Source organism: Phaenicophaeus curvirostris, chromosome 2, assembly GCF_032191515.1.
Source record: "Phaenicophaeus curvirostris isolate KB17595 chromosome 2, BPBGC_Pcur_1.0, whole genome shotgun sequence".
NCBI lineage: Eukaryota > Metazoa > Chordata > Aves > Cuculiformes > Cuculidae > Phaenicophaeus > Phaenicophaeus curvirostris.
Genome location: NC_091393.1, coordinates 55,252,767 through 55,279,644, shown reverse-complemented (window position 1 = coordinate 55,279,644; position 26,878 = coordinate 55,252,767). Strand labels below are relative to the sequence as shown.

Genomic DNA, 26,878 nt, shown 5'->3' with positions numbered 1-26,878 from the left:
CCCCTTGGCCGCTCCTTATCAGCTCGGTTTGATGCTGCAAGGCGTGTCCGGGGCTCTGCTCATGTGATGGAGCAAGAGCCAGACGGGCGGGGGGACCAGGGGAGGAGGTGATTTTCCTCGCTGGCTCTCGCTCGCTCTTGGTTTTTTTTTTTTTTTCCTCTCCTTTCCTTTTTTTTTTTTCTCCTTTCCTTTTTTTTTTTTTTTTCCCCTCCCCTCCTCTCACTCCCTCAAGGAGTTCGCGGGGAGCGCCGGGCTCCTCCGCTCCCTCCGCAGCCCCCGGGGCAGCGCGATGGGCGCCGGCAGCTCCGCCGAGCCGGGCGCCCCGCAGGACGGGGCCGAGGTGCCGCGCAGCCCCGCCGCGCCGGAGCCCGCCGAGGTAAGGCAGGGGGGGCCGGGCCGCGGCTCCCACCGCATCCCCAGACCGGGAGGGGGGGAAAAAAAAACCAAAAAAACTTTGGCGGCGCGGCAGGCGGCACCTGCCGTCCCGCGGGGGAAGCGGCGCTGGGGCTGGGGCTGAGCCGCCGCCGCCCCGCGGAGCCGGAGAGCTCCCGCCGGAGACAAGGGTGGAGATGGGGGGGAAGGGGAGGGGAGGGCGGGGGGCGAGGGAGGCAGCGGGGCCGCCGCCGCCGCTTTTGTGCGCGGAGGGGGAGGGGGAGAAGCCGCACCCACCCGCGGCGGGGTCTGCGCCAAGGAATCTCCTGACTGCGGTCCTGCAGCCGGTGCCCGGCGCTCCCGCGGCTCTCCGCAGCCTCCCCCCACCCCCCAGTTGCCTCCGTCCTCTCCCCTCTCCATCCTCTCCCCCAACCCCTCCTTCCCCTCCATCCTCTCCCACATCCCCCCAAGCCCCCTTACCCCTCCATCCTCTCCCCCACCCCCCAACCCCTCCATCCCCCCCAATCCCTCCATCCTCTCCTCCATCCCCCCCAACCCCTCCATCCTCTCCTCCATCCCCCCCAACCCCTCCATCCTCTCCTTCATCCCCCCCAACCCCTCCATCCCCCCAACCCCTTCATACTCTCCATCCCCTTCATCTTCTCCCCCATCCCCCCCAAGCCCCTCCATCCTTCCCTTCATCCCCCCCAAGCCCCTCCATCCTTCCCTTCATCCCCCCCAAGCCCCTCCATCCTCCCCTTCATCCCCCCCAAGCACCTCCATCCTCCCCTTCATCCCCCCCAAGCCCCTCCATCCTCCCCTTCATCCCCCCCAAGCCCCTCCATCCTCCCCAAGCCCCTCCATCCTCCCCTTCATCCCCCCCAAGCCCCTCCATCCTCTCCTTCATCCTCCCAAGCCCCTCCATCCTCTCCTTCATCCCTCCCCAAGCCCCTCCATCCTCTCCTTCATCCCCCCCAAGCCCCTCCATCCTCTCCTTCATCCCCCCCAAGCCCCTCCATCCTCTCCTTCATCCCCCCCCAAGCCCCTCCATCCTCTCCTTCATCCCCCCCCAAGCCCCTCCATCCTCTCCTTCATCCCCCCCAAGCCCCTCCATCCTCTCCTTCATCCCCCCCAAGCCCCTCCATCCTTTTCCCCATCCCCCCCAAACCCCTCCATCTTCTCCCTCCCGAGGATGCAGGTGGGAGGTGCGGCCGGCCCGCCGGCTCTGCAGTCTGTCCCCGGCTGGGTGCCAGGCTCTGCGTGTCCCCCTGGCCGTGTCCCCACGACCCCGCACAGCCCAGGCTGGGGCTCCCCTGAGCCGCAGCCCCCCGCCCCGCTGCTGCGGGTGGGCAAGGGGCGGTGGTCGCTGTGGCTATGGTGTCATCCCGCATAGGGGGGAGAGGGGAGTGACTCTCCAACTCCCAGCCAGTAGGGAGTAGAGGAGCTCTCGGTACGTGTTATTTTTAATAAAGACGTTGAAGAATTGAAAGAAATTCTTTTAAAACATGTCTGGTGTTTAAAAATAGATTATGAATGAACCCATTTATCCCTCTGGAATAGGCGCGTTTGAGGGGATTCTGGAACTGAAAGGGAGGTTATGTGCATCTACGTGTTTACATAGCGTCGCTTTGGGGTTAGACGTTAGTTTGTTAAGAGAGAAATAATGCTACCTTATACTGAGATCCCCTTCTTTAGGCTCATCAGAGTTTGGGTACTCAGAGCAGGGTTACTCAGGAGTTTCTGTAGCTGGTATGTGGGTGTGTTACAGCTTGAGAACTGGTTATGACTTTGTTTCTTTGACCTTGTGTTTCAGATTTAACTTTCAAGTTGAATTTCCCATAGTTCCTGGCTGCCACTAGACCTCCTTGTGCATGTTTTGACAGATTTGGAAACCACATTGAGAATTAACTTTAAATTAACCGAGCTTTATTTTATTTTTAACCAAATAAGCATTAGGGATTGATGTTGGTTAACAAAATATTCCGCAATTGTGTCAGGCAACTTTAAAATTCAGATGCGGAAATTTAGACACCAGTGAATTTACAGAGGACAAGAATTCGGCTACTGTGATTGTTTAACAATGAAGATAATGTGAATTTCAAGAAGAGATATAACATTCATAGCCAGACATATCCAGTTATTGAAACTAAGACACCCTCCCAAAAAAAGAGAATACTGATGCTGTTGTTAATTAATACTGTGCTTTATGTCTTCCACTCTTTAGGAAAATATTTTCAAATAGGTTTTATCTTGTTGTTTATGTAGAACTCTTTAAAGGTGGGGAAGTAGAACAACTATTTTTACATTACAATACGTTAAATAAAAATAAGTTTAGTCATAATACCTAATTTACCCTGTTCTTCCTGCAGTAAGGTAGTTCTGTGCACATTTGTGACACAATTTTTCATAATTATTCTTTTCAGCCCTTTGAATTTGAAAATTACGAGATCCTGTAATCCCCCTAGAGAAATCTGTCAAAGAACTAATTTGTTTGCAGAAGTTACAATAGGGACATTTTGAATGGCCTTTTTTCTTGTGCTTTCCAAATTAAAATGATTATCACAACCCCCTCTTTTATAAGAAAAACTTTGAAAACTGACTTTAATAGAATCCAACTTGAGTGAGCCTTGATAAGTAAATCACAAATAAATTGTCTAGGCTAGTACAGGTTGTGAAATCTCACCACAGTTTTGCTTTTTTTTTTTTTCCCTCCCCCTTGAAATTCCTCAAAATGTTTAATCAAGTTTCTTTCATGGCGTAGAGTTGTATTGTATTTTGCAGAAGGTGAAAACCCCTTTACCTTTTCTTCTAGAAAGGGACAAATTTATAGTCTTTGAGCTGTTTTGTTATTCACACATAACTCTTTGGCCAGATACTGGTTTTGAGGTGTCCTAGTTACTGGAAGGAGGAGCGTATGTTTCACAGTGTTTCTCACTTCTATAGCCCAGGAGATGTGAGAGACCCTGCTAAACACTTGGTCTACAGCATGAGAGGTATTTAGGAGCCTTTGGATATTGGCTGGCGAGCGCTACAGATTAAATGTGGGCTGAAAGGGTTAGGACCTCAGCTGTTCAACCCATTCTTTCATGAGTCGCTGCTGAATTACGCATGAAGCAGCTTTGGAGTTTCCAGCCCAGAGTGTTACTGGGACTTGAAACTGGTGGGGTTTTTTACTCTAGCAGATGAAGCTTGAATTCTGGTAGTGAAAGAGCTGCTCCTTATCTTGCATAGCCACACCACTGCTGGAAGCCCCCTCCGCAGGGGAGTGTTGACAGGTCCTGGAGGTACTAATCCATTCACATGCCGGACTGAATTAATTGGATTTGTGAATTAACACCCAAAGTCGTGTTGAAATCAAGGAATGAGGTGTGGTCCCACAGAAGGCTGATCTGATGTAGTTACCTCCTTGCTGTTTGAGCAGCAATAAATACTCTTTCCCCCTCCCTCCTTTTCTTCCTCACCTGTCCTTCTTCCCTGCAGTCCCACCACCCACCATGTCTGGTCCTAGTCTTGTCTTTCTCTGAGCTGCTTGGACCAAATAACCCTTCAGGAAACAGCAGGATTTTTTTTTTTTTTGCTGAGCTAGTTCCCTGATGTGTTAGTGAATTCATTAAACTCCTGTGACACCCAGGTGAGACCCATAGCCAGGACAAGGCAGCAGGGCAAGTATCTGCAGCAGGGCAGGAGGGGAAGTGAAAAACTTTCCCTGTTGGTGGCAGTGAGCTGCTAGACTGTGTCTGCTTGTGAAATCTCACCCTCAGACCACCCTGAGTAGCACAGAAGGCTGAAGCCTGGCCTGAGAAAATTTAACTGATTACAAAAATAATAGTGCTAGAAGTAGGAACAAGGTTGTTGATCTCCAAGAGGAGAACAGGCAAATCTTGAGTGTCTCAGACTGACAAAAGCTTTGAGATGTCTAATAGCATGTATCCCATCTTGTTACGTCCTGCCCAGGGGATCTGCAGCTTCCCCTTTGCGGCTTCTGGCTCTGGGCAAGCTTGTTTGAGGAGTTAATCCTGTAGAAAGCTGTTCAGCTTCTTTGGCAAAGTCATTCTATGCTGATTTAGCAAGATGTGTTGGCTTCTGGGACTTGGACAGCAGAAGCAGCAGGTGCAGAGGAGCAGGCAGGACCTTGTGACCAAAATTGCGCAGGGAGCTAGGTGACTCCTCTGCTGGTGGCCGTGCAAGACTAGATTGGTTTGGCATCTCCATCTTGTGAGCTCCCTCCCTCTTTGTAGCAGTGACACAGCTCTTGTCCGACTTCCCGTTTGGATGGTGAGCATCAGAGGGAGACTGGGAAAAGATGCTAGCAGGCTATTTCCCTCAGTGGTGCCCTCTGAGGTCCCACAGGGTGGAAAAAAGCTACAAGCCTTGCGGGCAATGCAAGGAGAGCTGCGTCATCCTACCAATATCTCAGCTGAAGCAATTGAGATCAGCAGCTGGCTTTTGTTTTATTTAGAAGCCTGAGGTACCAGTCTTAATGCAGGTTCTTTTCTGCGGCCCTGCTGAGGGAGCAGAGCTGTGTTAGAGCAGCTACCTGAAATGATGCAGAGAATAACTTTTAAAGAAAGAATCTGGAAAAATACTGGCATACAAATAAACAATTCTTGTAGCACCATCTAGGTTTGGCAGAGATAATCTTTTGTAGCAATTCCTGGCTTGCTCACTTGCAAGAGGCCCCACTCAAGAGCAGTGAATTATTCAAATGGTGTTTTCGGGATAGTTCCCATTTCTGAGTAGTAACTCGATTATGCTACCTGAGTTGTAAAGAGAGCAAGTGTCTGCTAGACAGTAAATATTTGGAACTGTCTCTTCTAAAGGGGTTACCAGCTGAGATGTCAGAGTGTCTTATTGTCTGAATGTCTGACAAATAACAGCTGGGACAGACTTACATCTGCTGTTTAAACAACTGCGTTCTGGTGAGGGAGCTGAGTGAGCCTGAAAATACTTCATTGGCAATGGTAAAACTAAACTTAATCAAGTACCAGAGGGAAGTCCCTAGACTGCATCTCTAACAGTCCCAGTTAAAAAAAAACCAACACCCCAGTTTCAAGCATTTGGTGTGAATGACAAAGCTGCAGGGTTCTCCTGGTGCAGCAGAATCTGATTCCCTTTAAGTAGTTCTCTTCCGACTGGGAAGGAAGAGACTGATGTCATTTGGTGGGAAGGTTTGGAGGTCCGCCCATGCCTGTGGAGTGGCTGGGGAGAAAGCATAAAAATGGTTAATTGAAAAAATGCACAGTGGAAATTGGTGTCATGGGTCCACCTAAAGCGTGAAATAACCCCCTAATCACATAGGAGATAAGAGGGAGGTGGTAGAGGGTGTGTCTGTGTCCGGGTACTTTGAAAGCCAAGGCAATTAGCTTGTGTTTGATGTGATAGAGGCTAAAGAGATGCAAAGAGGAGTGTTGGGTCTTTGAAAGTCCTTCTGGTTGGAAATGCAATAGCTAGAGTAACTTGCTTTGTGCTCTGCCCCGGTTCTAACCCATTCTTAGCATCTGGGTGGATTGCCACGCAGAAAGAGCTGAAAGATGCGAGACATGGGAAGGAGCTTGGGTTGGATCAGGCTTAAGGTGTTGACCAGAATGACAGGTTGGGAGTAATGCTTTCTTCACAGGTTGCAAAAAGAATTCACAGATTACTTGGTAGTAACTGTCAGTCTGTCAGTTTTGTTTTAGCCATGTGAATTCTGAGCGTAGTCGTCCAAAAGGAGATATCACAACAATGCCAGGCTGAGAATTAGGAGAGAAAAGATCTGAGGGAGTAAAATGTAAGGAGAAAGCTCTTAAGCTATCCTGCAGGAGGTGTTGCCCAGAAATAAGGTACTGAAATTAAGTATGCTGTTACGTGCCTTATGGAGTAAGTGCCTTATGTTTTCTCCACCTGGAATTTGCAATGTTCCATGAACCTCTAATGCTTTAGCTAATGCAAAACAAGACAAACTGCTGTGAACAAGGAGCTGGAATGACCTAAATTCCATTTTTTCCCCATAAATGTTAATGTTTGGAAGTCTTTTTATTAAAGCACAATGTGTTAAGAGGAGACCCTCTGAGCAGACCAATAGCGCTGTGAGTTTTCCCAAAGTTTCAAAATCAAACTTCAGGAAAAAATATTAGAGACCATTATGTTAGTTTGCTCAATTGTTCCAACAGCTGGATGTGGCTATTTTAGCAATCTAATGTGCAATCAGTGTAGCAGGATTAACAGAATGAGGCAAAATTAACTCTGATGTGTTTGGGCCTGGTGTGAGGAATCCCTGGAATGATTTGGGTCTGGTACAAGGAATGTTGGGAATGGTGGTGATTGCTGGTGGGGGAAGAAGCTGAGTGCTGCTAGCCCCTCCAGAGTAGTGTATAAATGAAGCATGCACTAATGTACAATGAGAGATCAGGGGCCTGCTGTTCATCCCTACCTCATATATTTCTTTGCTTTAGTTTTCTTTAAGCATTTTTAATTTTGGGGCATCCAATATTTGGACCTGATGCTACACAAAAAAATGGAGCAGAAGCCAGTTTGAAGGCATGAGTGGCAAGCAGTATGTGTTTTGGTCTTATTAGCTGTGTCACTGCCTTTTCTTTCCACCTTTGTGGTGAGTATGAAGGAGATCTTTAAAAAATAGCTGCATGATGTGTAGTAGTGACATGACAGAAGCCAAAGTATTGCTTCACTGATGGCCCTGTGTTTTGGGAAAGAAGAAGCTGAGGGATCAGTGAATTGGATAACCCATTCTCTTCAGTTTCCCCTTCATTTTTGAGACAACACGTTCATAAATTAATTAAAAAATCAAAAGATAGCATGTGTGTCATGTTGATGAACCTGCCAACTGTAATGTCTTATTACCTGTAGGTAAATACACAGAGCTGAATAATGAGATCCCTAATACTGTTTATTTTGTCTTTAACGTTTTCACCCATCTTTCCAAACCTTGACTTTACATTTGTCTAAGCTTTGCAACTATTCTCATTGGAATGAAGAGCGCAGCTCACTAAATTAGACTTAATTGGGATAAACTGTGGTTCGGGTCCCTTCAGAGAAGTGAAGCAGTTAATGTGAGTGAGAATCGAAATTAGTTTCTTTTGAGGGTTAATGCAGTGGGACAGACTGCACCGACCCTCATAAAGAGCCTGGACAACTTTTCTCGGAACAGGAAACTTTTTTTTTTTTAAACATAAAGATGCTGTTGTGTCTCCCTTCGCGTTAAAGCCTCCCCATCGATGCATATTTTCTTCTTCTTTGCACGCATTTTTATTTGAAAAAAAATACTATTGTTTTATTAGTTTTTACTATCCAATTATTTAAGGTAGAACACTTGATTTGAAAACCTATATTTGCCCTCCTGTGACCAAGAATTGCATCAAACTCTTTCCTAAGAATCTTTGGTAAAAAGATTACTGTTCTGTGGAAGAGTAGGATTATATTGCAGGTGTGGTCACATTTGAAAATACTGAGGTTTTTAATGTATTTACATTTTTACTCAATTGTGACTAATGCTTTCAAAACTGCCTTCATGTACGGAGTGAACAGGGATTATAATTATACTAGCTGACAGTAGAAGTGTTTATAGGCTTACATTTAGCAATGTTTTTACATGTTATTCTGTTCTTACCAGTAGATGTCATAGCATTTTACAGATCCAAAGGGTTATCTGCTAGGTCCAGTGACTTCTGAATTTTGGTGACAAATCTTTGGGTTGATGTATAGTCACTGTTGCCCTGAATGCATCACGACAATAGAATGAGTTCAGATCTGGGGGAATATTAAGTGTTACCATAGTCATTTTTTTGTCATAACACTTGGGGCTCAGCTTAAAAAGGAAACAAATTGAACTGCATTGGGATACCTAATCCCTTTGAACCCTAGTTCCTTGCAGAGCCCAAAGGTCCATACTTAGGCACTTGGGCAAATGGTAGGCTTTATAAGTCTATAAATATGACTCTAGCTTTGAAATGATTTGACTAAGGAAGGTTTGGAAAGAAACGTAAGGAAAATTTTGAATAAATTGAGGAGTGCTAAGATATTCAGTGTTACTGCCTTTCTTGTGACTTCAAAGGATTGTTGGTGCTAATTCTGAGGGTACAATCTTGAAATATCCATCCATGTGTTAATCTTCAGATAGCCAAGTGCTATTAAGAGTCAGTAAATTTAAGGCTGCTGTGTTTGAAGGCCTAACACAGTCTTCTTACAAGAATGAGTGAAGAAAATTTATTACCAAGGAAAATTTACTCTTGTAACATTGTATTGAATAATCGAAAGCCCTTTAAAAATAGGTGGTTGTTTTCTGTGTCTATTTGTTTTTAGTCTTTAATCAGTTACCGTTCAGTTAATGCTGTGCACAGCTGCTAGAGAGCTTCCCTGAGTTTACATGCCTTTGTTCAGTGGTGTGACATTTTTATTCCTCCTGAGTTGCTGTGTTTTAGATTTATGAGAAGGATGATGTGAGAAGCGGGAATGTAATCTGAGTGTTGAGCCATTCTGTATTTCTTCTATTTAATATCTGGTCTCAGCATGTGAAAAGGCTGAAGCCAAATCATTCCATCTGTGGTATTGGCAGTAGAGCAGAATGGGGTTCTTTTTCGTGAGGTGGATTATGTGGCTGTGAAAGGCAGCTTTGAGGAGAGCAGCAATGCCAGGTGGAAACAATCTGGCTTAATTAAGGGCTTCTGAACTGAAAATTGGGAACCCAAATGCACTTTGCCTGTGGAAGCAGGGGGCCGGTGCTTCTCTTGGGTCCCGCCTGGCAAGGGAAAAGAGGGCTGAATGATAAAAAGCGCAGGGCAAACAGCTTTCCTTGTGTGTAGATTTGAAAACCTGTTGCAGCGGCCTAATTGCTAATAAAAATAAGTAAATGGATCTCCACATTCAGAAGCTTGTTCTAGTAGGTTTTGGAAGAGAATAGTCAGGAATGTGGCATCTTTCTGATCCTGGTTTGGCACTTCAAGTGGCTGGATACCTCCTATCTTCAGTGTAATATGTGGTTCCTTCATTTAATTTACAGGGCTTCAATGGCAGTATTTTGGGAGAACAGCTGGATAATAAGAAAATGATATGTAATTAAGGTTCACTCTTCTACCAGAGGAACTTTAAACCTATGCTTCAGGAAGAGAGATTTAAGATGTGCTTAATTAGTTGAAATGGCTTCTGTTGGAAGGTAGTACAATCAATTGGAAAGCTAGTTAATTAAACAAATAATTAAAGTATAAGTATTTTTCAATGACCACAACACATATCATACTTTAAAAATAAAAATGTTTCTGAAAGAATCTTCCTTGTTTCATGGCAAGCCAATAGAAATTCTGAAAATAATGAAAATGTATGAATAGTGTAAGCTGAAAAAGAGGGTTTTTTTCACGCATATTAGCAAATCTAGAAAAAATATTTCAAATATTATAGTGCAGAATCCCAAAGAATTGCAAAGCTTTCCCCTTCATAAAACAATAATCTCTGCTTAATAACTAAGGCCCCAATTTGCTAGTTTTAATCAGAGTTGCATTAAATTTCCTCATGGGATTTATATCTATATATATATATTCTATTTTCTGTCCCAAATAGTTCAGTTTCTTCATATTTGTATTGTTTGTGATAAGATAAGCATACTGGCAGAGTAGCGATACCAAAGGCTGTAATATAGACAGGATTCGTGCATGTATCAGGACAATTGTGCCAGACGTTTTGAAGAATGAAAACTATCTTTCCATCAGCTAGATTCATATTATCCTGGAGTTTTCCTTCATGCTAGAAACCAATTTCTACACAAGGTTATAGGCCATTATCTCCAAGATTTGTTTCTTCTGCATATAAAATAAATAGTTCAAGATTGTCTTGGTTTGGTTTTTTTCCACACAAGTACTTTATTAATGTTAATAATTTCAAAAAGGAGGAATAGTGCATAGAAGTATTTATTTCCCAAAATGCTTGTGTGTATATATATATAGTGTGCATATATATATGTGTATATATATATGCAAAATGAGAATGAAAGAAAAATATATGTGTGTGTGTAAACTGGCCTAGTACTGATGTGGTTTTTTTAATTTATTTATTTTCTCTCTTTCTCCTTCCCTACAATCCTTCAACGAATACTTGGCCATGCAGGTTTTAGATGCAAGTTCACCAGTACCTGATGTTAATGAAGACAATGAGCGTGATGCCCCACCACAGGAGCCACAGCAGCCAGGAGCTGTTACAGCACCTCAGGAGCTGGATGGGCAGCAGGCGGAGGTGACTCCACCCCTTCAAGAACCACCTGGAGAACAAGCAGAGGCCACTGGAACAAAGGGTAAGTAAAAACTTGTGCTCAATAGACAGATCATAGATAACTGAGTGCTTAATGGAGTGAGAAGTTGAAATGGGGCTCAACTAGCTGTCTCCTAGCCAATGGGTAGTTACTCGACTTGTCTTGTCGACAGGACTAGAGGGAATGGCCTCAAGCTCTGCCTGGGGAGGTTCAGGCTTGACATCAGGAAAACATTTTTCACTGAAAGGGTCACTGGGCATTGGAAGAGGCTGCCCAGGGAGGTGGTTGAGTCACCTTCCCTGGAGGTGTTTAAGAGATGGGGTGGATGAGGTGCTGAGGGGCATGGTTTAGTGATTGATAGGAATAGTTGGACTCCATAATCCAGTGGGTCCTTTCCAACCTAGTGATTCTATGATTCAAGGAGTGCTTCCTCTAAGGCATTGTTTTGTTGGGATACTTCTTCTGCATAGCAAAGTTTAGATAACAAATGAGTAGTGGATTGAAGTTGTTAGAGTGGAGGGAAGCTACCCATTCTGCCTTGGGGCATTTCCCTTCCCTCTGTGCACCCTGCTCCTAATCTCTCCACCATTCAACTGAAGGAACAGCTCAATTTCCACTTCTTCTGTTAGGAGTTTCTAATGCATAGGCCTGTCCCTTACTTCGCAGGGCAGAAATCCTTTTATGTTCATTCATTAGTGATATTAATGTTAATAATGAACTTACAGGAAGGGATGGGTTGTTGATCCATTGGTTCTACCTTGATTAAAGTTCCCTTTCCTACTACTTTTAATCAGATTTGCATTTTGACGACAAAACCTTTCTCATCAGAGGCAGCCCTGTCTGCTCTGTCCTGGAAATCTTGTTCTTGCCTTGCTGCACAGAAAGGAATTTTCTTCTTTTTTGCCTGTGCAACTAATGCTGTTGGGAGAGAGCAGGGGAAGAGTGAGGAAAGGGTAGGATGGAGCATATTTTTCAGTGTCAACCTGCAGGGCAGCTTAATGCAACTGCTTAGCCCATAGTATGCTTTGGGTTTCAAATTCCAGTAAAGGCAATTCTTCACCGTGCCTTCAGATTATTTGCCGTAACACCATTATCCCAAAAGAAGATTGCTGTATTTTATTCTGGGCTTTTGTGCTTTCTTTCTTTCTTATCATGTTGGTAGAGGGATTTGACACTGTAAAAGTGGGATTCAACATGTTTTATTTTTCACTCATGATAAACACTCCTTCTTTTTAAGACGTTAGTCTTAAGTGGATAGGGATGGGGAGAGGATACTCATTAAACAGTCATGAAGGAAGAGAAAATACCAGATGATTTGAAGTGTCAGATGATTTCATGTTGGTATTCAGCTTCTGGATCAAGTAACAGCAAAGACCTTTTAAAGGGTGTGAGGTTCAAGTTAGTAGTGAAAGATTATATTCTTGTTGAATAATTCTGGGTTGTAGCTTCAGCTGTACACAAATTGTGTTCCTAATAAAAAGAGAGGTGAGAAGCTGTCTTTGAATGCAGAGAGTTACACGTGACCAAATGCATGATGTGTTGTAGACACGGATAGCATTAGGAATTTGCATGTGGGTAGATTGCCTGAAAAGTCTTCACTTTCCTTGGTAATCATCTTATGTGCTTCTGTGATGTTGCCGTTTTAACCATGATTGGTTTTGCTGTTGTCAGTGGACGTGGTAGCATGATTTATGTGGAAGGGAAAAAAATTCTATGGGTTTGCTCTCAAAGGAAAATATGCCTTTATGGAGGTGATGCAACCTGTATTTACTGGTAACAATACCTGAAAATGACACCATCCGTAGACACAAGTGAAACCTCTCTGATGAAGCACTGAAAAGATAGTTCTTCAAATAAAGACTACATTCAGATATTCATAGCTGTTTATATCCACCTCTCTAGGCCTCAGGGTCTGGTCCACGTGTCTTTAGGCAGATGAATGAAAGTGGAAAAGAGGTCTCTTTTAAATGCTACATGCAGAGAAATTTGTCCCTATAGAGGAACAGATCATTTCAGCTCTATGCTTCTTCATGTTCCCCACTCATTCTTTATTTCGTATTGTTTGCAAAATCTATAAAATCAGAAATAAAGTATCATTACACTGAGGCAAGACAGGTAATTGTTGCAGTAAAAGAATATTTGATTGAAGTCATTTTGAGGTTGGTTGACTTGCTTGTTGTTGTCATCATAATTTGAATCTTATATCTGAGAGATGATCCAGACTCATCAAAGTTGCCGCTACTAGATTGAATTAATTGGGAGGTGTGTTGGTGCTGGTAATCAGAGCCACAGACAAAGGCTGTGTATGGCCAGCCCAAGTATCTGTGTATTGTCAGGACTTTGCAGATATCCAACACAATCCATAGAAGTAGTGTTACTATAAGAGGAGGTTACCTGTATCAGGTACTGATCCTTTACATTTCATGTCCCAAGTGACAGGGGACAGGACAAGAGGAAATGGCCTCAAGTTCCACCAGGGCAGGTTTAGGCTGAACATTAGGAAAAAATTTTTCACAGAAAGGGTCATTGGGCGCTGGAACAGGCTGCCCAGGGAGGTGGTTGAGTCACCTTCCCTGGAGGTGTTCAAGGCACGGGTGGACGAGGTGCTAAGGGGCATGGGTTAGTGATTGGTGGGAATGGTTGGGCTCGATGATCCAGTGGGTCTCTTCCAACCGGGTGATTCTATGATTTGATCATATTGCATTCCTTTTTGTTAGCAGTATGAGCTGCCGGAGCATTATGTTACAATGCTACAAATATCCGAAGTGACACCTTTCTGGAGCCCTTGACAGCAGAATTTAAGACAGTTTATAAAGTAATTAGGTTGCTGAGAATTCCAATTGAAAAGCTCCAGATAAAACAACAAAAAACCCCAGTCTCCAAGTGGCTGTTAATAGGGAGAGGAGCAAATGTTTCAATATGGGAAAACAAGTGGTTTCATGTGTTTTTGGTTTATAAAGGGTTTTTTTTATTAAGGGTTAGGGCTTTTAACTAGCATCTATTGAGGTTTGGTCAGGATACTTTGTGGCAAACTGCATCCAAAAGGCTTTGCAGGAGCGGGAACCGCAGTCTGTGTGTTGGGAAGCGGCTGTTCCTTACTGACAGCCGGCACCTCCTCCCTCCGGAGGGGAAAACAAAAAAAACCCCTTGAGGTGAAAGTTTCAAGACGTGGAGGCGCGATGCCTTAAATTGCCAGCGGGGCAGGGAGAGGCGGGGCTAGAGGAGGGTCCGGTCCCACCCCGGGGCTCCGGCCTCTGCCCGAGGGAGGGAGCGGGGCGGGGGAAAAGCAGCCGCGGCTCGGCTGGCTGCATCCCTTCGGGAGACCCCGCTCCGCATCCCCGGGACGGGGGAGCCTCAGACCCCGAGGAGGAAGCTTCTCGTGCTTGAGAGATGCTGGGGACCATAACGATGACGGGTAAGGCGCCGCAGAGGTGTAGCCGCCTCCCCCTCGTTTGTGCTTTTCGCTCTGGGTTCGTGGGGGAGACCTGGAGGGGGCTGGATGCTCCGGGAGCCCTCGGACTCCGTGCCGGAGCTTGTTGTGCTGACTCTGGATTAGCCAGCGGTGCTCTCGGAGTTAAAAGGTCTGTCTGAAGTGTTCCTATCGCAACGAGAACCGTTTTCAAGGGAGTGACGGTGTCTGAAATTTTCTTGTCAGCTTAATCGACCCTGTAAGACGAGGCTTTTCTAAATTCGAGGATGCTAACCGCGTTTTCTTCTGTAGCGCCAGAATATGACTTAGTATCTGACGCTGCGGAATGGAAAGAAAAGGTAGTAACTGCATTGATGATAGGTTAATCAAGAAATAACATAGTAAAATATATAAAAATATATAAGGTTGAGTCGCCTTCCCTGGAGGTGTTTAAGGGATGGGTGAACAAGACGCTGAGGGGCATGGTTTAGTGTTTGATAGCAATGGTTGGACTCGATAATCTGGTGGGTCTCTTCCAACCTGGTGGTTCTATGATTCTATGAAAATACCTTAAAAGCTTAAACTTGGTGAAACTGAAGGAAATGCAGAAGTGAGCATCATTTTTGAGTTGCAAAAATATTTATACGAGACAAATGAAACTGTTACTCCATAGCTGTTTTAATTTTAATGAAGCAAAATCCAGAGGAGATTAACAGAATGGCAGGAGGTGTCCAAGTTCACATGCAGGATCCCAGGCTGTGATATTAAAAACTTGATGCTGCATGAATTGAACTTTGTGAGCCTTATTTGAGAAAGTCGTGCATGAGTGGCTGAAGTGTGAGAGCTAACACCATAAACTAACTTGTCTTTCTGAAAAAGTAGCAGTATTTGGAGGAGAAAAGAATTAAAAGGAAAAAACATCATCTTGCTTTGCTAGTTTTGGACAAACTTTTGTCTTGTTCTGGGGAAAAAAAGTGGCACTATGAAATTTAAAGAAAACAAAACCCCAAAAGCACTTTCCCCCTAAAGATAATTCATTTGCATCAGAATTTCTCTCAGCTTGATGATGTGTCCTTAGCAATCTAGGAAATTTTTTTTTATTTCGTTGTATTAATAATTATTTACTTGCTTATATTTTATTCACTAGAGCTAGTTAATAAATTCAACAAATGGGAGTTTACTCATGTAAAATACTTTAGCTTTACAATAGTTATTGACAACAAAGCCTGCAGAAGTCCGGCTCCATTTGTCGCTGACCCTGGGGAGGACTGTACGTGATTTGAATCAGCTAGTAGGGGAGGAGATATCCTACTGCTGTTTACAATAGGGTTTTCATTAAACTTGATGTTTAATGAGCTTATCACATGCTGAGTCTTTTTCCCCAAGGGTTCTCTATTTTTTTAATTTCCTTTTATTGTTAGTAATTAAAGATTAAACTTTTTCACAAGCAATCTCTTTATAGGGTTGTGCAGTTTGATCATTTGAGGTTTTCCTTCTGTAATCTCTCTTGTGGAAACTTGGATTTTTCACTGCGGCACAGCTGATTCTGTAGCACGTTTTGCAAGAACTGCATCTAGCTTATAGTACGAGTTTCTATTTCGTTGAAGGGACAAAGTACCTCTCCTTATTGGTATGCAGGAGTGTCTTAAGCTGTCATGTGTCTGATTCATGCAGATGCAGCTACATCTCCTTTGCGGTGAGTTTGTCTGTGATACTTACATTAGTCTTTATGCAATCATTTTGATAAGGAAAATTTTCAATCTGTTTTCATCGTGTGTTTTTGTTAATCATTAGGGATTCTCAAAATTGCCCGAACGTTTACTGTAAGGCTTATCCTATCCTTGTTCCTAGCTGAGCAGATTTTTTTTTTCCCTTAAATACCTGAGTACTAGCGTTGCATCTGTCTCATGCTTGGTGTATACATTTTATTTTAAGAAGTGGAACCAAGTCACTGAACATGAGACATGGACAGCATGGGTAACCATGAAATTTCAGAAATATTTGTAGCATGCTGGTTTGGTTCCCAAGCAGAACAGCTGGGCTGGTTTGAAAGCAGCTTATTATTGTGAGTTCATTTAATGAAGAATCTTTAACTACAGTAACTGTATATCCAAGCTATGAGTACTGGTCTTTCTGGTTTAAAAGCAAACAAGTAAATAAAACAATTTCAGGACTTTACTTTTTTTTAAATTTTATTTTTATTGCTGTTTCTTGAAACATTTAAATGCATGAAGAAATTTCTTAAAATCTTGAATGAATGAATGAAATGTATAACTTCTCTTGCTGGAATTTGAGAAGTTGGTCTCTAGGCTGGTGCAGACAAGTCCAGCTAAAACAAAATCTTCTAAAAATAAAGATTTCTAAGAAATGTGATAGCATCACAGCAGAAACAATTGTGCTTTCTTTTAAGTTACTTTTATATAAGGTTATGTACAGTGTCCTTTTCTGGGGCGGTTTATTGCTTTTGTTTTTTTAAGGAGTTGTAAGCCGTGAAAAATTGTAGCTATTTTGCAGCATTCTCCTTTTTTCTGTTTTTAAAAATGGACACAAACGTATGTGAAATTTTTAAACTCAACTTTTCAGTTGCTACCCAAGCGCCAGAGAACTTAATGATATTTGTTCTCAATGCTGTGAAAGAGGAACAGGATTTGAAAGCCCATGAACTGTGTTTATGCACTGTGAAATTTAACATGCAAAAATGTCTGTAAATGTTCCCTCATTATTTAATAATTCTGAAAGAAACCCCACCCCACAATTAGCACGGCAAGTCAGTCCTTGGAAATAATTGAATTAATAGAGTGGAGAAGGAAGTAGTATATGCTTTCCATGAAAGTAGTATTTGTATGTTGAAGTAGAAACAAATATTGTGAATAGTAGGAAAAGGAAGGAAGAATTTGTGAAATACATTGTAAAGAAGCAGCTGTACCACAGACTTGAAATATTGTTGTTTAAAAAAAAAAAGTTAGGTAACACCTGGACATCTTTCTACTTAATTTTGTTGCTGCAAAATAAGTGGGGTGTTTGTTTGATTTATTAAAACCAACCTGAAATTAGAGGTCAAAAGAATCAGGATTTGTAGTATAGTGTCTTAAACTTTTCAATGAAAACCTAAAGGCACGCCTTGGGTTTTTTTAGTTACGAAAGTAATCTGTTTCATTAATAATTCCAATTAACTACTTCACGCTAAATGAATCTGTTCAGCATACGTTTTTCAATGATGTTGTCATTTCAGGCTGTGTTTTGTTAAAATTACTACTTCTCCATTTTCATCAGTTTTTACCCCTTCTTGATTTTGCTGTTAATTTCTAAAAATTAGAAGAACTGTATAGTTAAGGCAAAACTGCATTTAACAAATAAAAGCTTGGTATATCATGGACACTGGGTTCAAATTAATTTTTAAAATTGCCTTTTCTTATTTCAGTGTTGTGTGAGTATTAGAGCAGTAGGTGTTTGGGTTTTTTGGTTTATTTTTTTTTACTACTTTTGTTCTCAATGAATCTAGATACAAAGAAAGCAAATGATTGTAAAATACCCCTTTGGCCTTATGGCTTTGGCATTCATTTATACTCATGCATACCTACTGGGACTATTGTGTATGTGACCGAAAGCACGATTTGGCCCTAGATTTTTAAACATTGAATAAATGAAAACAGCACAAAGCCCTCTGGAGCCTTTCAGTGGCCAGTGGAACTTGCAAGGCGGGTGCAAGGGTGTGTGTGACATCCATCTGAGAGATTGAGAATGTAGGGAATTCATGGAAAAAATCCAGTGCTGTGCTGCAAATCCTGAGGGGGGGAAAAGTCAATCAGCTCCAGATGTTGACATGGTTGACTGAGAGCACATGAACTGCTGTGGATTTAACTCTTGCAGTCAGAGTAGGTTTGTGGTTTTTTTTTTAAACTCTCTAGCATCTACCAGGGGAAAGAAACATTTTCACTTCTAGAGACAGGTGAGGTGATGGGAGCAGTTAAGTTGTACTGCCAACAGTGTCTATCAGCCTACTAAAAGAGAATTGTTATGTATTAATTTCATTTTCAATGGGATAAAGCAGCAATTTAATCATTCTGAAAAAAATTAATTTTTCAACATCTCATTGATATGCTTCTGTAAAACAAAAATTCTTACTGTGGACTAATCTACCTATGAAACTGTAAAATCAAGCACTTTTGATTCCGTAAGACAGTCGCTCTTATATGTTTCTCTTATAATAAAACAAAACACTAGCAGTTATTGAAACACGAGCAGCTCCTTGACTCAATTAAAAATGTTTGAAAACTTAACCTGTATATAAACAATTAAAAGGGGAATTTCAGTGTTAGCGTTTAGCCACAGTGGATTTAAATAGCGAAGTGGATCAATTTTTTGATATGACCTATGATTTTATCGCTGCTCCAGATGTATTTTTTTATTATATTGCTTTCCTTGATTAGCCTGTAGCTGGTGAAGCACCAACCTACTCGGGACAGACCAAAAGAAATTGTATTCTTAGCAGTGTTCTACTTTTTTTTTTTCTGGGAGATATTTCAATGAGGCTCTTCTGTGTTTCTTCAAGATGCTTTCAAATTGTATTAATTTGTTCAGAAAGTGCTAGTGGTCTTGCCAAAATATCTGTGGCAGTGGCACCCTATAGTACTGTGAACAGCAATGCCTCGTGTAAATAACTTCCAAGGCTGTCAAAGTGGAGTCACAACTTGCGTTCAGAAGTGCATTTACAATGTTTGGACACCAAGAATGTCATTAATAAAAATGTCATTAAAGAATTGGACTGCTAAGTATAAAGTTTAGCGTGTACAGTTGACTTCTTGGATCTTCTATTTCTTCTATGGCCCCTGGTGGATATGAAAATGCCGTTGGGATATATCATGTGAAAGTATGACTGGGATGCATGTTGCACTGCAGGCTCATCACGCAACAGTGGCAGCTTCCTGGCAGCTGGCAGCATGCAGGCAAATTGCCTGGATGACATCTATTTCCTCAAATGCTGAGGATGGGCATCAGAAATAGAGTTTAAAAGACTCTTCCAGTGATTTAAATGGGAAAGAAGCAGACAATGTAGAGACTGGAAGCAGCAGCAGCAGGTCACTTAACAGCTGATATCCAAGCTCGGTGTTACTTTGTGGATGAAATGCCTTCTGGATGGGTTGAATGTTTTTTGTTGTGGAATTGAAGGAGTAGTGCCTATACTAAGTCTATAAGTGTACACTTTTATGCTCTCCAGGGAGAGATGGATGCGTGACGTGTATATTAGTAACTTCTCAGGCTGATATTAAAAGTACATATTTGATCAGTCAACATTTCTGTTAGTTTTTTCTTTTTACAATTTACTAGATGAAGTATTCCAATTGTTTGCTGGACTCACAAGGAAGACCTAATTACTGTCAGCCTGATTTATCAGTTTTGAAAGCCTATCGCTGTGCTCTAAACTATATTCTCTACTTTTATGATTGCATTTGCTGCCTTAATACAAACCCATAGAGCGGATTTTGTAATAGTTATTCAGCTCTTTTCACCTGCAAAACATTTTACAGACACTAAGTCTTTGTCTTGGGATGTTACGAACACATCAATTTATAACAGAATAAGTTAAAATCCTTTGAATGCTTATTATGAATATGAAAAGATGCATTTACACTAAACTTGCATTTTATCTCATTCACGCTTTGTATCATTCCCCTCTTGCTGTGATCTTGTTTACTTGTAAACCCCTGAAATTCCTCTTAAACACTAAATTTGTGTTCTAAGAATAATAATAATAAAAAAAAAGTAGTCTCAATTGCAACTTTTTACATTTTTTAAAAAAATCTTAGGATTTTCAAAATGGTCAGCATGCGTTCCCAGGGCCCGTTTGCAAGAGAAAATGGGAACCCTTAGCAAGCTGTGTCTCTAGCTGACCACCACTTGACTGCAATGAATCATGAATGTCTTTTGAACTCTCCTCTGCTCTAGCCGCCTTCCTGCTTCTGATGAAATTACTTGGTTTGAACACCTCTGTTTTAAAACATTGACGGAGTTAGGGTGTTATCGGAGGTCAGACTTTTAAGTGTTAGGAGTTAACAATTAAAGGAAATAATTTTAAACTGTTAGATAAAGGGAAAAATAAAAAAGCTTTGCTTACGTCAGCTGTGAAACAACAGCCAGTGGGCTGCTGATAGTGAATATAAACATAATTTGTCCTCTATTAGAAGCCGTTATACTTATAGCTTTAGTTTTGGGCTGTATCAAAAGAAGTGTGACCAGCAGGTTGAGAGAGGTGATTCTGCCCTTCTAGTTTACCTTCATGAGACCTCACGTGGAGCATGGCATTCAGTTCTGGACGCCCCAGCACAGAAAGGATATAGATCTGTTGGAGTGTCCAGGGGAGGGCTATGAGGATTAGCAGAGAGTGTAGCTCCCCTGTAAGGACAGGCTAAGAGAGTTGTGGTTGTTCAGCCTAAAGAAGAGACGACTCCAGGGAGACCTTATAGCAGCCTTCCACTACTTAAAAGGATCTGGCAGGAAAGATGGGCTCTTGATCAGGGAGTGCAGCGTTGGGATGAGGGATAATGGTTTTAAGCTGAAAAAGGGGAGATTTAGGGTAGATATTAGAAATGTTTTCCTGTGAGGGTAGTGAGGCACTGGCACAGGTTGCCCAGAGAAGTTATGGATGCCCCATCCCTGGAGGTGTTCAAGACCAGGTTGGATGAGGCTTTGAGCAACCTGATCTAGTGGGATGTTGGAACTAGATGATCTTTAAGGTCCCTTCCAACCCAAACCGTTCCATGATTTAATTGTGCTTCAGGCATACCTAGACTGCATCATCTACGTGCTTGTGAAGATACCATTCTTCTCAAAGCAGGCATAGGCAAGCAGTGTTGAGAACACATCTAAGCTGGAAGGAACTTCTGGAGATCAGTGGCCCAGCCTCTGTGCAAAGCAGAGCCAACTGCAGAGACTGATCTGGTTTAAAAGATGGATCAAATAAAAACTAATCACTTTGAGGAATTCAGTGATGCATGTACTTTTGAAAGCTGCATCCTGCACTTTGGGCATCAAAGTAGCACATGCAGAACTTAAAAGAAAGGGGCTGTGCCTTTCCCTAAGATGTTGCTGTTTAACATTATATTTTTTAATTTTTTTTTATTTTGTGGTCTTGGCATTCCAACAAGTTTGGTCAGAGAGGAGAGCACTTTCACACAAAATCAAGGGTCAAGAACAATGTTAAACTGAAACCCTAGCAGCATCCAAGCTCCAGAGCCTTTTGGTGTCTTGAATAGATTTTAATCTTCACATTCTGTTCATCATCAGACGTGAGCGCCACACAGTGATAACTACTATGAAAATTTTCATTATAGGCAGCAGCAATTTTACCTGCTTAGTTTTTTGTATTAAATGGCAGAACATAAAGGCTCAGTTCCCTTTTTCCTTTCCACATCTTGCATCCAAAGTTACTTGTTTGGAAAGTGGGGAGCCTGCAGTTTTGTGCTCTATGCTGGATGTGTGCTGGCTTCTGATCTACTGCATTTCAGGAGATTTAATGTATATGTCAGTCTTTGAATGTAGGCAACTAGTGGCCAGAGGGAGCAATAATACTTAAATTTTCCCAGCTAGACTGAGAGGGTGATTACCAGTGTCCTGAAGGTAAAACTGAAACAATGTTCAAGGAAGAGATAATGGAAACAGACTTGTGAGCAGTGAAGGGTAGGGTTTTATGTGCCTGCATAGTAACAATCTCATTGATTTTAAGCAATGTGGAATTGCTGTAGATGAGGTTTCTGTCTGGCCGTGGTGGTGATGGATTGGGAGACATGGGAGAATTCAAGGATTCATGATCTTTAAAACAAGTATATTGTAATGTGACTGCTTTAGGGTTTACAGAAAAATGGGAAATTTCCCGTGAGATTTTTCACATCTTGCTGTTCTTTCAGGACAGAGCTGTAAGATGAGCTTTTCTTTTCTTGTCATTATTTTAGGTCAACACGCCTCTCTTTTTATTTTTTTTTTAATTTTATTTTTAATTGCTTTTCCCTCAGAGGTCTCTGCCTGGAAAGGATACTGAGCTTTTCTTCAGGAATAGATACATTAATTATTCTGTGGATAGAATAGAAATAATTTTTTTTTTCTCACGTAAGTTTTCCTTAGAGCAAAAATAAAATAATAAAAAAAAACCAAAAACCCAACCCAGCAAAAACCTTCAAAAGAGGGAAAGAGAAGAAGTGAATGTAAGCTCAAAAGGTGCATTTGCAAATTAAATTCTGAAAGACCCATACAATGACATAAGGAAGAATAGGAATTACAATAATCTTGAAACAATAACTAGTCCTTAAAAAAAAATTAATTGTAGCATGCAGAAGAGGCACACGCGTAAGAGCATTTCTGCTAGGAAAGTTTGATAAAAGTGAAGAAATATATGAAATATATGAATGGTTGGACTCGATGACCCCGTGGGTCTCTTCCAACCTGGTTATTCTATGATTCAATGATATATGTATTTATATAAGTGTATAATACAACATTAAATTGAGAAGGAAAATAACTTCTTTTTTTTTTTTTTCAAACAGTTGGACAGACAGAACATTCCAGTGTAACTTTGAAGGAAGACACTGAAACTATGGAGACAAGTCCATCTGACTCAAATGCCAAGGACGGTGTAGATGCTGAGAAAGAGGATGCTCATACAGTTAAACAGTTGCCATCTTTGGAAGAAGATTCAGAAGATGCTGACCATGCAACTGAGCCACAGTCTTATGATCTGGGTTTTAAAAAGGTTTTTAAATTTGTTGGATTCAGATTCACAGTAAAGAAGGAAAAGACTGGAAAATCTGAACCAGTTCAACTGCTCACTGTAAAAAAAGAAGCTGAAGTCCCTGAAGGAGCTGATGATCAAAAAGAAGGCAGCTTAGAAGAAACAGCAGCAATGCCTGAGGATGCACTCTCTGCAGGAGACAACACCAAAGACACATTGAAAAATGAAAAAATAGAAGATGAATCTCCCAAAACACCAGAAGCAAATGAGATTTGTTCTCAGACAGCAGCCTTAGCCAATGACACTGCATCACCATTAAGAAAATTTTTTACTCAGGGATGGACTGGATTTAGGAAAAAGAAGAGTTTTAGGAAGCCTAAAGAAGATGAACTACAGTCTTCTATGAAAGAAGAGGAACAAGGAGATGAGGGAGCAACATTAACAAATGAAACTAGTGAAAAGGAGAAGAAATCTGACTTGGAGAAGCAAGATGAAGAGAAAAATGTGACAGCAGTAACTATCGAGGCACGTGAGCAGGAGCAAACTGGAGGTGAAAAGCAGGAGTCAAAAAAGGCTGTGGCAGCCATAGGAGATGAAGCATGTGAGAAAGAAGAGCTAATTAAGCATGAAGAGCATGGACAAAAAGAGGATGTAGGAGCAACGGTTGTTAAAGGAAGTGTGAAGGAGAAAAAAGCTGAAGATGATGATCAAGAAAGGAAACTGGTGGAAGTATCAGAAGATCTTGGTGAAAAGGAATTAAAAACTGAAGAAGGAGAGAAAGAAAGTGAGGTGACAGAGAAACCACTAGAAACAAGGGCTGTGGTACTTGCTGTCACTGACGGTGTGAATGGAGAATTGAAAACATCCTTAGAACTCCTACCCACGGGAGAAAAAACGGAGTCAACTGGAGTCAAGTGTGAAACAGAGCATGGAACTGAAATATCCCCCGAAGAGAAACTTGAAGCAGAATCCCAAGCAATTGAAATTTCTAGTGAACAACTTAAACAATCTGAAGAAAGAGAAGGGAATAAAACTGCCCCATTAGGGAAAGAAACATTTGATGAAAAAGAAGAAGAAGCAGAATTTAAAATTTCACCCACATCAGAAGACATCACTGCAAAGTTAGACACACAAGGAGAAGCTCAGGATAGAACCACAGAGAAGAAAGAAAGCAAAGAACATGAGACAAAACTGGCTCTGGATGCTCCTGGATCAAAGTCTCTTTCTACTTCTGAACATACAATTGATACAGCGGATGATCAACAGCCAATCAAACCCACTGATGAAGGCATACAGGGAAAAAACGGCACAGTTATCACTGATACTATCAAACCAGATGAAATAACCACAGAAATAACTCCAGAAGAGGCAGCTGGAAAGAGGCCCCCAGAAGGTATCACAAATGAAGTTGAACTGCTGTCTTCTCAAGAAAAAACTAAACTGCAAGGCAGTCCTTTAAAGAAACTCTTTACAGGTACCGGATTAAAAAAACTGTCTGGAAAGAAGCATAAAGGCAAAAGAGAAGAATCTAAGTTAGGGGAACAGGGTGAAACAATTCAGCACTTATCAGATTCCCCAGACAGCCCAGAGGAACAAAAGGGGGAGAGTTCTGCTTCTTCTCCTGAGGAGATTAGTGAAATTCCTTCTTTAGAAAAATCTGTAGATGGAATGCAGGTCACTGAAAATGAAGATGCTACAATTTCAGATGTAGAGCGAAAAAGAGAAAGTGTTACACCCTGGGCATCATTTAAAAAGATGGTGACTCCCAAGAAACGTGTCAGGAGACCTTCTGAAAGTGACAAAGAAGAAGACATCGATAAGACAAAGAATGCTGTAGTGCCTGCAACTGAAAGTGCTGTTGATGAAAATCAGGGAGAAGTAAAAGAGTGTGGGATGGACCAGAAACCAGAGAAAGCCCCAGAAGAGCCCAAGAGAAAGGTTGACACTTCTGTGTCCTGGGAAGCTTTTATATGTGTTGGCTCATCAAAGAAAAGAGCCAGAAAATCATCGTCATCTGATGAAGAAGCTGAACATAAGCTTGGCCAAGAAAGCCAAAAAGTAGAAGAATCTGGACAGAGCAAGGAAACGGCAACGGATGCAATTTTTACTAGTTCTCAGGAGAGTGATCAAGGACAAGGGAATTCTTCCCCAGAACAAGCTGGAAGCCCATCCGAAGGTGAAGGTATTTCAACATGGGAATCATTTAAAAGGTTAGTCACACCAAGAAGGAAATCCAAAACCAGAATGGAAGAAAGAACTGAAGACTCTGTTGTGGGATCTAGTCTGGAACATTCAACATCAGATGGTGAGCCTGGAAAAGATGAATCATGGGTTCCATTTAGAAAACTGATGCCTGGGCGTAGGAAGAAAAAGTCAGATGGGAAGCCAGAACCAACTCATCTTAAACAAGCAAGAGAAGACATGGCAGAAACAACCGAAGAAGATTCTGATATTCCAGCTGTTGTTCCTTTATCTGAATACGAAGCAGCAGAGCAGGAGAAAATTGAAGCCCAACAAGCAAAAGATGCTGAAGCGATGAGAGAAGGAACCTCAGAAGAAGAGAGAGCAGAAAAATTAGAGGAGACCCTAAGAATTGAGCAAGCACAGGAAGGGCTGGTGCATGCAGTCACTGTTACTGTTGTGGAAGGGGAAAGGGCAGTTACCAGTATTGAAGAAAGGTCACCATCTTGGATATCTGCTGCTTTGACAGAGTGCATTGAGCAGGCAAAAGAAGAGGAAGAGGAAGAGAAAGAAACTGAGAAAACATTTGAATCTGATCTTATTGTGGAAGAAGCTGTGGTAGCCGCTAAAACAGTACCAGAGGCAAGAAAGGATATAAGTGATGACACCACAGCAAGTGAGCTAGAGCTAACCTCAGAAGCAGTGACAGCTATGGAGGAGACAGCAGAAGCTTCTTGTGCTGAAGAAATAATTGAAGTGTCTTTGGCTGAGGAAACAACTGAGATGGTTTCTGCTGTTTCGCAGTTGCCAGAAACACCAGATACTACAGAGGAAGTTACACCCGTGCAAGAAGTGGAGGCAACTGAACAAAACTTGAAAGAATTAGACAAACAGACACAAAAAGTTCTTCACGAAGTTGCTGAAAGAGTAAAGTCAGCAGATGTAGCCCAGCTGGTTAGTGAAAGAGACATGACAGCAACTGTAATTACAACAGTGCAAGGAGCTGAGTCAGAAGTGAAAGATGATGCTAAAGATGGGGAAGTTGTAGGTCAGGAAACTATATTGCTTGAACAGTCCTTGAAAAAGGGACAACATGAAGAGGGTGACCTCCAGGCCCTGGGAAGTGCTGGGAGCACTCAGGGCCAAACTGGAGTTGAAGAAAGTGTTCTACAGGAAGGTACAGTGAGAAGTGAAATATCTGCTGCAAAAAAAGAAAGAACAGAAGGATGTGAAAATGTAGATGTGTTGAGTGATGAAACCCAGTGGCAGGCATGTGAAGAGCCAGTTGCAGAAGACCATGAAGAAATATCTGAAGTTCAGAAGGCAGAGGAACCTTCATCTCAAGATGGAGACTTTCACGTTATCAAAGCAATCACTCCCAAGGAAGAGCCATTTGCAAAGCAGGAGCCTTCAGAACAAGAGAAACTGCCCGTAACAGATTTGACAGTAGATGAGACAAAAGATGAATGTATTCCAGAAGTGCAGACTGCAGTAAGTATTACATATAGCACAAAGATTATCTGTCAAAGAAAAAAAATCAACAAGGGCTAGATATCATACATAATTTAGAACCAAGTTGCAGCAATATTACTGTCAAGGACATTTTCTGTGCGTGCTGAGGCAACTGAACTTTGTATTCAGTGAGACAGACATACAGATGTCTAAAAGCAGCAGCCACTGAGACTTGTATGCGGAGTGGGGTGGGTGCAGCTCCAGCAGGAATGGGGTGGGAGGTTGTATGTGTAGAACAGAAGGTGCTGAAACAATTGCTTTTAGGGCTCCTGTACAGTGCAATGTGACAGAAGAAACTATATGAAAACATGATGCATATGTGGGACATATGGTAACATAAACAACAGATGGAATCTTCAGTCACAGGCAGAGGTATAATTGTAGCTGAGGGACTTACACAAAGGGGAGAAAAGAAAGGACACCATTATTCCCAGCTTTAAATGTACAG

At 42.0% G+C, this 26,878-nt stretch overlaps 1 protein-coding gene across 2 annotated transcripts in view; it reads left to right on the top strand.

Moving 5' to 3' along the window:
• Window positions 1-220: 220 nt before the first annotated feature.
• AKAP12 (A-kinase anchoring protein 12) overlaps window positions 221-26,878 on the top strand; it is a 32,031-nt gene continuing 5,373 nt past the window's right edge. The window contains exons 1-3 of one of the 2 annotated variants that reach the window (XM_069852117.1): window positions 221-376; window positions 10,465-10,648; window positions 22,553-26,409. In XM_069852117.1, coding sequence (XP_069708218.1) covers window positions 290-376; window positions 10,465-10,648; window positions 22,553-26,409 — 4,128 coding nt within the window. In that variant the 5' untranslated portion in view covers window positions 221-289. Of the gene's footprint in view, window positions 377-10,464; window positions 10,649-13,907; window positions 14,022-22,552; window positions 26,410-26,878 lie in introns of those variants that run through there. The other variant, XM_069852118.1, reaches the window with a different exon arrangement.